This window comes from Odontomachus brunneus, unplaced genomic scaffold (assembly GCF_010583005.1).
Source record: "Odontomachus brunneus isolate Ranch 3 - 2012 unplaced genomic scaffold, Obru_v1 Obru_scaffold_005, whole genome shotgun sequence".
In the NCBI taxonomy this organism is placed as follows: domain Eukaryota; kingdom Metazoa; phylum Arthropoda; class Insecta; order Hymenoptera; family Formicidae; genus Odontomachus; species Odontomachus brunneus.
In genome coordinates, this window is record NW_022639455.1 from 3,283,272 (window position 1) to 3,295,382 (window position 12,111).

The 12,111-nt window shown below is 45.4% G+C and overlaps 1 protein-coding gene across 1 annotated transcript in view; it reads right to left on the minus strand.

The window, feature by feature from the left end:
• Positions 1–10: 10 nt before the first annotated feature.
• Positions 11–12,111, minus strand: part of LOC116848572 — a 113,053-nt gene continuing 100,952 nt past the window's right edge. The window contains exons 3-5 of the mRNA XM_032824825.1: positions 5,366–5,588; positions 2,516–2,722; positions 11–2,028 (exon numbers count right to left, since the gene is read on the minus strand). Of these exons, the coding sequence (XP_032680716.1) occupies positions 866–2,028; positions 2,516–2,722; positions 5,366–5,588 (1,593 nt within the window). The 3' untranslated portion in view covers positions 11–865. The remainder of the gene's footprint in view (positions 2,029–2,515; positions 2,723–5,365; positions 5,589–12,111) is intronic.

Below are 12,111 nucleotides of genomic sequence, written 5' to 3' on the forward strand. Positions count from 1 at the left end.
CTCTCTCTCTCTCTCTCTCTCTCTCTCTCTCTCTCTCTCTCTCTCTCTCTCTCTCACTCGCTTTGTGTATAACGCAATTTAATGTGTAATAATAATAATAATAATAATAATAATTGTATCGTTATCATTCTATCGTTTACTTTAGACATTACTCTTCGATCGTGTTTCTCTCTCTCTTTTTATATATATATATTTATTTATTTTATTTATTTATTTATTTATTTATACCGTTTATTACTCCATTATTTAATAATCATTTTTTATTTCATTATTATTATTAACTATTATTATTTATTTATTCATTATTTTATTTTGTTGTATTCATTATTATTGTATTATTATCATTATTATTAACGCTAGACATTACGTTTCCTTCGTTCTCGGTTGTTGATGATTTATGTGTTTGCTGTTTTTGTCGTTTCGCCTGTTTTCTCCCTTATCCCCTCGTTTGCTCCAACCTGCGGGATCGCTCAAATCGCCTTCGACGAGACCGCCGACCGCGTTTCCGCTCTCGCACCTCGAATCCTTCGTCGACCCTCAGCCGTTGCCTCCCGCCGTCGGCGTCGTTCCTCACGCGGCACGAGATGGTGGTGTTTTCTATCCGCTGACGTCCTTTCTGAGGACATTCTGCGTGTGCTCGCTCTCGGCTGTTCGACGTCGCCCCTCTCTCTGTTTCTCTCTCTTTCTTCCTCCCCCCTCTCTCTTTCTCTCGTGTCGATCGGGCCCGCGCGATCCTCGTGCTCCGCGACGATCATCGACCCTGTGTGCTTCTCGAGTGTCGGCACCGCGAGGGAAAGCTCGCGGCTGCCGCGATAGAAAAAAACCCGTACGATCCTGCGTATTCAGGAAAGCGAGGCAAGCCATTTTATGGCGGGTCCTTCCTCGACGTCGACTTGGCGGAACACGCGACGTCCCTCTCGAGTAATCCGGAAGTACCCCGTCTTCTCTTTCTTCTTCTTCTTCTGCTGCTACTGCTTCTTCTTCTTCTTCTTCTTCCTCGTCGCCGTCGCGTTCCGCAAACCGCCGTGCAATCCTTCCTCCGCGAGGACACGAACGCGTCCCGCGGCTCCGTATCCCGGCACTCCCGCCACCAACGCCACAACCACCAGCACCACCAGTCGCGAAACCGACGCGAACACGCCGCGAGCTTCGGGGACAACCCGAGAATCGAAATGGACGCGTCGCGCAGGACGGATCGCCAGAACGCGACGTCGGGAGTCCTCTTGTCGGCAGTCGGAGGTCGCGGTTTTCGCCGGCAACGACAACTGCCGGGATCGTCGGCGCCGCGCGAACTGCACCACCTGTACCTTTCCCACCGACGACTCCTCGTGATCCTCCTCGAGATCCCGCGAGGCATCGCGACGGGAACTCTCGCCGGGTCCTTGTGGTCGAGGCGCGCGCGACCCCGAGCTCGACCTCCAAATCGCCGGAGGACTCGAGGACGGCGTTCCTCCTCCTTCAGTCGGGATTTCCAGCGGAAGTGTCGGCTGCTGGATCTCCTCCAGGACCTCCACCACCACCACCCACGACGACGGCATTTCATCACCGCTCTCCGCGACATCCCGAGGACGAACAGCAAGCTACGCACTACGGCGATTTTGGCCGCGCGCGATCCGAAGAAAGCGAAACGCAGACTACCACCCTCGAGACCGAGGCGCGTTCTCAGAAGCAAGCACGAGGAGCCGATCAGCCGGAGCAGAGCGAAGGAGCTCACGAGGCTGTTGTTGCGTAGCGCTCCGTTACCAGACAAGAAGATCAAGATCATCCAAAAGAGCCAAAGGAGTTGAAGGACGACTGGCGGGGTCGATCGGCCGAGAGAGGACGCGCTCGGTATCGAGCCGATGCGGCCGCTGCCGCAGAACGACGTGTCCTGCTGGCCCACGGTCGTCGATGACGTCGGAGTGATGGTGGTGGATGAGGAAGCGCCGTCGGTGTCCTGGTCGTCGTCGCCGTCGCCGTCGCCGTCGACCAGTCCGCGATCCGTAGTCACTTCCGGTTGGCCCGCCTGCGAGTCCGTATTCTGTTCACCTGTGACGACAAGAGAAAGCCGATCTCGGGTTAGACGAGGGTAATCGAATTGAGAAAGAAAGAGAGAGGAAAAAGCAAACATTAGGTCTTTGCGTTTGTTTGTCAATTTTTTATCGTGATTTTGGTAAAACGGTTAAAAGCTCTCGAGTTAATCGCTCGAGAAATTGAAGATCGTTGGCTTCAATGGAAGTTATAAGTTAGGGAAATGTAGAGGCTAGTTCAGGACATTTGCGTTCGCCGATTTTACCTCGCGATTTCGAAAGAATTAGAAGCCTTAGAATTAATCTCTTCACCACAAGTTGTTGATCATCAATTCTGATAAAAAGAAAAGAAACTATAAAAGATATAAATATTAGGTTTGGAATATTTTCGTCAAGATCGGAATAATATGTGTGTGGCTGCTTGGTAAGAGTTTTTCGCGTCTTAATTCATCGGATTCCCAGTCGAATTGAACGACCTCCTCGGCTAATTCGCGCGCGTCACCTACCTGTAAAACCAGCCTGAGGGATGTTGATCTCGCAGTGGGGCGCCGTCGAGGGGTCGTGGACCCTGCCATGTTTCCATGGCTCTGTACAGTTGGCGCAGATACCCGATCCTGGCGCGTCCTCGGAGCACACGTGGAAGCAGCACTCGTCGTCATCGCTGTTGTGCAACGCCCTCGCGGCCTGCCCGCCGGTCTCGGGGATGTTCGGGTCTGAAATTATTGCGTTTTCCAACGACCTGGTGACACGGAGACACGTAGGCCGCCGTTTTCCCATCTTTCAACGCGCGTGGGTTCGTCGGAGAAGGCGAGGGGGTGCGGGACAGGTAAACAGAGGATGCGTGGTTTTTGAGGAACGTACGGATTTTTCGCGAATTAACGTGTTTTTAATAAGATCCTCACATGTTTGAAATAGTCGTAAAAAATTGTAGCTATTCATGAGTGAATTAAAGATATGCGAGTATTGAAGCAATGTCTCACCATTTGGCAGAAAATGGTCCAAAAGATACGTACTTTGTCGAAATAAATGATAGGACCCTTATAAGAAACGTACAGGAAATGTTGCAAGAAATGGAAGAGAGATGGAAGTCTTCATCAATAAAATAATACGGATTATAAATGCTAATAGTATTTATTGATTTAATTTATTTATTAATTGATCTTTTATCAAGCTACAATTAATTTAATCGTCGATTAATTTCGTTGTAACTAATAAAATTAGTCAATAGCTATTTGCTGATCACATTTAATCGGAAAACTTGGCAAAAGTCATCTTGATTTAATAAGTATTATTAGCATTTATAATCCGTATTATTTTATTCATAAAATGGGACTTTTGTTCCATTTCATTTACTTTGCTACTTATATATCTTTAATCTACTCATGAATAACTACAATTTTATCTGAAAACAATTAAATATTCCGAATGCCGCAAAATGGAACTAAACTCTTGACCGTACTCTTTGTTCAAAATACAAACTGAATTCTAGTAAGCTCAACATTTCAATGAAGAATATTAAGTTTCAGTGGAGAATATTGAAATAAATCAAAAATTTGCTTAGAAAGAGCTTATATTTTTTATATATAGAATCGAAGCTTTTTTATATAGAGTCGAAGCAATTGTTTCCTCGATAAAATTTTATGATATTTTTGCAAAGAGAATAAATTCTTCTCTTTTGAGTATATTATCTAAAATTTGGCATAAGTATATTTTAGGATTAATGTTAAAAAAATATTTTTTGTTGAAGACAACTCTTACTTAAAAGGAGGAAAGCAAGTTGACCAATCGCTTTTCTTAGCAGCAGAACGATATTTTCCTCCGTGCACTTTCTCAGGGTTTTATTTTCACCCTTCAGCGCGTCTCAAAATTTCGCGATTTTTCGTGCCACGGAAATTTCTGTAAAATAGGAGGAGGGATTTCCGTTCGTTGCTACGGAAACGCAATGGCGAACAGTAAAGGAATGTAACTGCGTTCGAGCGGGGATCCCATCGTGCGATCTTGGGGGCTCGGTGAGGCGCGTACAAAGAGGTAAAAACGACGCTCGACAGAACGTCCGCTCTTCCAATAACCGCGTGGCACGCGTTCCATTTAACGCAGTTTATATCCGAACGCGACGGCGTTCCTCTGCGTTTACGACACTCGGGTCGACGTGTATGAAAAAGAAGAAAGAAAGAACGGAAAGAAGGAAGGAAGGAGGAAGGAAGGAAAGGGGGAGTACATAGAGGGACATATTCGACGATTCGGACGTCCGTTCGCGTATATTAACCCTTTGCGCTCCGCACAACGGCGTAAAAGCCTCGTACGAAATTGCACAGTTAATTCTCGCGACAAAGACAAGCTTAAACCTCGCCGCTTAGCTCGCGCTGTTATTCGTCTCCCCACGCGCTTTCCTCATTCTCGAATTAATAATTATTGCGTGTGGGCGCACGTCACGTAAGTGGATAATCCGCGATGGCGTGTGCAAAACGTCCCACTTTTATATCTTTCATCAAGTGTCTCATCATTATTCGCCGCGCTCATATTTTTCCTACAATTACGTCAAAATGTCGCGATTTCGAACGCGAGGATCGAGATTACCGAGTCCATGAGAGAGCCCAAGGCTCACGGAGATATCCTACATCACATATGCGCATTTGTCGAACGAAGGCCGAGGGAAAATTTCAGCACCGGTGTCGTTACGGGAAATTACGCGGGTCTGCAATCATCGATCACAGGGCCGAGTGTGAACTTCACGCACACGAGGAGACGCGTCGCGTCTCGCGTAAGCGCATGTCAACTGACGCCTCAATATTGCGAAGTCGTCCGCGCATTGTTCCGCGGGGTTTACGCAGGGCGTTCCACCGTGGCGACGGTCGTCGCTTATATGCACTCGCGCGCGTTCACATGCAAATTTGTGTTGCGCAGTCTTAGTGGCGCGGACGCGCGCCGGAATGAACGTTGTCGTGGTTGTTGTTCGTTGTCGTCGTCGTCGTCGTCGTTGTCGTTGTTGTTGTCGTCGTCATTGTTATCATCGTGTGTGCCGCTCTGCGTGTCTGTGTCCGTGTCTCGCGCCGTGTCGCAAACTTTTGCGAAGCTGTAGGGTGCCAACGAACATTTTTACCCTTCTTCGATAGCTCGTCAAGAGAGAACAGAGAGTCGAGTTCAAATTGAACTCGAGCAGTCGAGCTGAAGTAGTCGAGTCGTATGTCGACAATCTCGATACGTTGCTGGTTGTTCTTTTTGTTTCTGCTTTGTATAGATGTGTGTGTGTGTGTGTGTGTGTGTGTGTGTATGTGTGAGTGAGTGATTGAGATAGATAGACAGATAGATAGATAGAGAGAATGTGTGTATGTATGTGGTAGTTGTGTCTCCTTTACCTCTGCAAAGAAAGGTGGGTTCACCGGCGTATTGCGTGGGGTACGCGGGGGCACGATCGCCCGGAAGTAAGTAGGGACAACGTTGCTCCACGGACTGGCAGATGGATCGGCAGGGCCTTAATCTGGTGCCGGTCCAGCTGCCCCCCAGGCTTTTCGCGTCCATCGGTCCCCCGTGAGCAAAGTAAGGCACCAGGGAGCTGCACACCCATTTTCTATACGCCTCCTGCAATCAGAACCGTTATATCGCGTCAGTCGATTTCCTCTATCGACATTTCTATCCTACGGGAAATGTTTCCACTTCCCCGGTATATACCTAGATTTATATCATCGATAGTGACGCTGTACAAAGTAAATTTTTCTCTATGCAACGCGAATTGTTTGCTGCCGAGTCACACGCAGAATTTTAATCTTATTTTTCTCTTACACATTATGTATTATATTATATACGATGTATCTGACTCAAGACACACGAGACAGGTAGATTAAGTCAAAATATACAAAAAACTACTATTTTGCAAACAATCACGTGAAATTTTGGGTTACTAATTAGAAAAGTTGTTCATTCAAAAAAATTGAAATTAAAAAGGATTAAGCACGTTTTCCGTTGTGTGCTTGTATATTATGTCAAATTGAACGTTCTCTACCATTTTTAAATAACGAAGATTTATTTTAGTTATTCAATAATTTTTTCTAATTAATCACTCAAAGATCTACGTGGTTATTTGCAGAATGGTAGAAGACTTTCTTGTTCAGTACGACTCAATGTACAAACACTCAACGGAAATCGTATTTGCCGTCACACCCTGCACCATATTGTGCGCGATATTATTCGCCAATCTTCTTCAATTAATGACCCAAGATTTCACGTAGTTGTTTGCGAAACATTAGGGAAATTTTATGTCCAGTTTATCTCTAATCTATCTGCATACTGTCGTGCCTTGCGTCAGACACTCTGTGTAACATTGATACCACATAGTATAATATTAGAACACGCGTACGTTCTACGTTTAAGATCTTTCTCTTTCTCTTCCTCTTTGTCTCTATTTCGCCGTCCAGGATGCATTTAGCGCTAGCAAACGCGATGGGATTACAAAGCGCGGAATAAGGAAGTGGAAAATGGATAAACTAACGACTTAAAACACGTTAAGCTGTTAATCCTCTCAGCCTTCTAATTAATGTATTTTCCCATTAACATGAAGCCTTCCTACGTCCCTCGAAGACACAGCTTCCCCGAAAGGATATTGACGGGAGCGAGATTAGATTATCATTAACACGCTGATTTTTCTCGAGTAATAACGAGATCAAAATCAATTCGCTTTTTTACGTGTCAAAATATTTAACGTTACGGCATTGTACGATTGTATAAATTTCAAATCCGCTTATTACGCGGGGCGAGATTTTTCATTGAATAATGTATCATTCACTGCATTTTGCACAACTGGCACATATTCATATTAGAGCTAAAATTTATATATTACGGCGAGTGGATTAATGCTTTAATCAGATATCTTCTCAACTTAATGACATAAAAATTTATCGTACATTTACACGCAAGAACGATTTTTTGCATTTTTTTAAAACATTTCAAACGACTAACCGGTTAAGCTAGTATGACATTCTCTTTTAGCTTACAAACATTGATATTTTCAGTAAGATTCTTCTGAGAAAAGAAATTCTCGGTATTTGTAACTATAATCACATTATTATAAATTTTCGTGAAGAAAATCATTTTTTTATTTAATTTTTTTAATTCTATGAGGTAATGTTAGTGACAGTAATCTTGTATGCATGTCGCTATTGTCACTTTCGCGTTAGAACAAAAATATGGTTGGAGCCTAATACAACAATCATTTTAGTGAAATAAAATATTCCTTTTCTCCCAGTGCGCGTAGACTTTTTTGATCATTGTCCTAATCGACAGTTATATTCCGAGAGAAAAATTGCGCGAGCCTGGAAAAACTAGCAAAATTCGTCACTCCGATAATCGTTACTTGGAAATCAGACGGATATGTAGATGTTCGTTGCCAAAAATTGTCTCATCAACAATTATAAAACGGAAGTTGGCGATATAAAAGAACCGTGCAAAAGAAGAAGTAAGTACGATGTCGATCCATCCATCCATCCATTCATCTGTCCATCCATTCGTCCATCCATCCGACCGAATTAGCCGACTCTCCCGCGGGAGAGAGCGAACGCTTATGGACGGACGTCCTGCCTTTACTTCGCTTTTCGAGGACTGTTTGTCAAATATCAAGGATCGCCGAGGTCAACCGGTCGGAATAGGCGGTAAAGGCGGGCCGGTGTCTGACCTACATAACCTTTAAACGCGACGACCGTTCTCTAGCGCATTTTCCGCGAGAGCGTGCTATAATTACATACCGACTCCGCAGGATCTTTTATCCACTGCGCCGCGCACACCGGCCCGTCTACCCGCTCGTCTACCGGGTGCTCCCGACGTTCACAGCGGGCGTAAAATGGTTGCTACGCTGAGGAAAGAATATTTGAAAATTTCTTCGTGAGATATAAAGTTTACTCGTAGAAATAAAGTTCGTTTCAAGGAAAGAAGTTTATTTCTGTGAATATAAACTTCATATCTCTCCACGAAGAGATTTTCAAGTACTTGTTCTCAGTGTAGGAGTAATGCTCGGAGGTCTTGTGGTACTGGAAGGCATCGAGAAACGTTGAGAAACCGATCTTTTGAGAAGCCAAACCGGCCCTAATTCGGACTCCCAGACTTCGTCGAGCGAGAAACTCACGTGCCAACTAATAGCACACGTTTTTTGTTTTTATAACAGTGAAAAGGATAACCTTAGTAGAGGAGATCCGTAGTTACCGTATAGTCGGTGTTAGACATGGCCGTTTGATAGTCGAGATTGGAATGAAATCGCGATAAAGTACGATTTCGCTTCTCGAAGTTCGTTTCTCGATGTGCCCCAGCCAACTTGGAACCTTTCCTACACATCGTTCGACCTGAGGGAGATGTTCAACGAGCAAACCCGTGCACCGATAGGGGAGGACCTCGGTCCGCGAACGAAATTTGTCGCCGGCCGTCCCCCGACGCGAATTTAATCCGAGCCCTCCGCTTATCGGGATCTTTACGTCCTCGGCGATTAATCATCGGGCGAACCCTTTGCCAAGCGGCAACGTGCCTCGTAGCTCGTCGCACGACTCAATTAATTTTTCGTTACGGTCCTGTTCCTTGTACAGACAAGCGTCGCTATCTCTCTCTTTCTTTCTCTTCCTCTCTGCCTCGTTCTCTAGACAGAACACCCGGTAGACACGGTCCTTTGGCGTCGTCTCTTGAAGGGACTTTATTAAATTCGCGCTGTATATATACGCTGTACACCGTTTCCCCGCACGGGGAAAAGGGAGCAGACGTCAGAAGCAACGCGAGAGGCTGCAACGCTGGAACGTTGCAGCTCTCTCGGCCGAGGAGACGTCTCGCGTCGCGAACTCCGCGCGCGCGGGCTGCATTGTAGCGAAAGTAAGCAAAGTAAGGGTCGGGAGTCGCCGGGGGTGAGGGCCGAATTTACGTACAGAGTAATCAGACCGCCGTCGCGAACAACCTGCTGCAGTCTCTCGTACCCGCGCGGCGCAAAGCGCGCGGGGCTATACGCCGCGCGTTAAACACAAAGCGGGAGAGGTAATTTTTATAAGTAATTTTGCACATCTCATTTCTTCTTTTTCTGTTTCCTTCTTCTCTCGCTTATACTTTGTCTCGCCGTGGGGGTTTTCTCCGCGGAAAGTTATATTTTCTTTTTATCATTCTTCCTCCCCCTTCCTCAATCTCTCTCTCCTCCTCTCGCGAGAGAGATTCCTCCACTCGCCCGCGTGTGCACATATCTTTCGAGTGGCGTTTAACAGTCGTGATATTTTCGGGGCTGGCCGTGCGTTTTTGCCCCTCGTGCCGAAAGTGGCGCGCCTCGGGAGTTCGCGCAAATTAAAATCACTATTAAACGCGCCGCCGTGTGTACGTTCCTCGTTCGAATATTCTCGTTTCGCGGCCGGAGATGCGGATCCAATTATGTAACGGCATCGTTGGTGACTGTATCGTTAGAGATCCGTGCGAAGATGCAAATGGATTCAAGAGAGAAAGAAAGAGAGAGAGAGAGAGAGAGAGAGAGAGAGAGAGAGAGAGAGAGAGAAGAGAGAAATTCTTGAATGATTGTAACATAACAAAGGACATTGATGGCTGTCCTTAAGGGATATTCGAAAAGAACGCATATATTGACCTTATCGGTCTTATCACACGTATGCACAATGCGCGATCGAGACTGCACTCGAGATGCGGCTGTTCGAGTACGGTAACGAGCGGCGGATCCTCCGTCTCTCGCGCTGCACCGTCGTGGAACGGGAATATTTCACAACGAGTGAGAAATATTGCACGATCCAATTGTGCGATATCTCGCTGAACGTCGGTTAGCGGAAAAGGAGAATTACACGAGCAAAGAACCAGCCGAGACGAAGAGAGACGCGCGAGAAGGAGAGAAATCGTCGTGTAAAGAGGAAATTCAGGACGATAAAAATTACCGGAGGAAGGCAGCGAGAACTCTTTCTCCCTCTCTTTCTTGCTTCCTTTCTTCTTTTCTCTCTTTTTCCCTTTCTCCTTTCCTCTCTTTCTCTCTTTTTCTCTTTCACGATTTGACTGTGCAAGCTATGCATCGACGCACGTATCTAATTTTTTCAACAATTCACCGGTGATTACGCGCCTCGCGAAATTTCTTGTAATTCAACGGAAAATCGTATTAGCCGAAAGAACACGGCGAATAGGTTTAATGAATCGCCATACGATCGCCGAGCTGATGAAACTTTTCGGCTAAAACTCAATCCCGTTATTGAAAGGCTCGGTAAATTTGCCGAATGTCTTTCAGTGTGCCATATTTTGACGTTCTTTGTTATTTAGCATTGAAATCATCACGGAGCTCGCGAGACCTCTGAATTAGTTCCGCGTTTTGCGTCGGCAAAAACCGACCAATTCGACTCGGCGAGATGTATCGTAGACGATCCTCATACACACGCAGACATATATGCGCATATAGGCTTTTTGGCCGAGACTATATATCATAGAGAGGCCGATTCGTTTCCTCAAAGGTCATCGGGAACGTATCTCCAGATTGGTCGAAAATAGACATCCCTCCAGGGAAACCCGTAAGAGAATCGGAAAGAAATACTTTTCGCGATATAGCGGAGATTCATTTCCGACCTCTCTGTCGATGCTGGTAGGATATCCGCCATCGATAATGACGAGAGCGAGAGCGGGGGCGGGGGAGATTGGCAGATGAGGAATAAGCGAGAGGATAGACGCGGAAGTACAAACGGCGCTATGGAGGACACAGGGGGTAGGATACAAGGAGGAGATGAGGAGCGAGGACGGCGACGATATTAGTCGGCGATTATCTGCGCCGGAATTATAATGAAACTTTCGTCGAGGTATTAATACTCGCTCGAGACAGTCCTGAGTAATCAGGCGCGGAAAGATGTTGAATATAATTTTAACGCTGACAGAGAGCGGGCACAGTGATTTAATATAATATCCCGCATAGAAACATTTCTAAAGAAGAATTTTCCCAGATGCAGCGTGGATTCTAATTAGAATGCCCAAAGAGAGCAACCAACCTCTCATTAGCTTTCAGCCCCATTTTGTGGTATTCGAAATATTAAATTATTTTTTTGATAATATTGTAGCTATGAATATCACGGGGGGATAGATTAAAGATATATAAGTATCAAAAACATATCTATTCTGTCGAATAACGTAAAATAAAGGCGTTAAAAATACGATATTATTAGAAAACGCGGCAAAATCTTTCTAAAGCTACACTCGGTATTCAAAGGAAGGAATTCGACTTCACAGATATATATATATATATATGTGTGTGTGTGTGTGTGTTGTGTGTGTAATCATGCATGAACTTTTTTGCTCTCTCTCTTTCACATATACACACACACATACTGAAAGAAAAAATATTTCACAGATAAAATTTCTATTTGGTGTGTATTAAAAATTATTTTATTTAAGTCTAAATTCTATTTAAGTAAAATAAGTAATTGCTTTCTCGTGAAAAGCTACGGGTTGGAGAAAATATATTCCTCCTCATTTGAAATTTCTTCTCAGTACATAAAAATGTTTAAAAGTATAAAAAGAACTTGTTTGCGTTTCATGCAAAAATATGCAAGGTATCAGGGAAAGTAGATATATTTTTAGTATCCACCGAATAAATATTTTGGACTCTTTTTCTCCCAATTGTAGAGTACCTCCTGTCACCTTACGTGTGGCGCAAAAAATACTATAGAACCGCGATCGCGACGAAGAGTCTTAGAAACGTCTCCCGCGTGATTAAGACTGCGATTGTCGCGACCAAAGTGCCTTCGCGCTGCTTTCTCCTTCAATTCTTCGCGATTGACAATTTGTCATAGGTTTTATCCTCGGTGCATCCCGTTCGAGCAGGGCGAAGTTGGGCAGAGCGGCCCCGAGGTAGGGACATAGGTGCTTACACCTGAAGCACCCTCCAAGCCGGCTGACCCAATTCTCTGCTACTCTCCTACGAGTATCTTCGCGTCGGAGCCAGGCAGATGTGGCGCGCACCTCCCTCTTTCCCTTCCGCCTTCCCACAGCTCTTCAACAACCCTCGGCAACCCTCTGTGCCGACTCGGTCGGTTCGTCCGACAACGCGTTTCTCGCGCTGCTCGACGTCGGCTCGTCTGTCCTCCTCCTCCTCCTCCTCCTCCTCCTCCTCCTCCTCCTC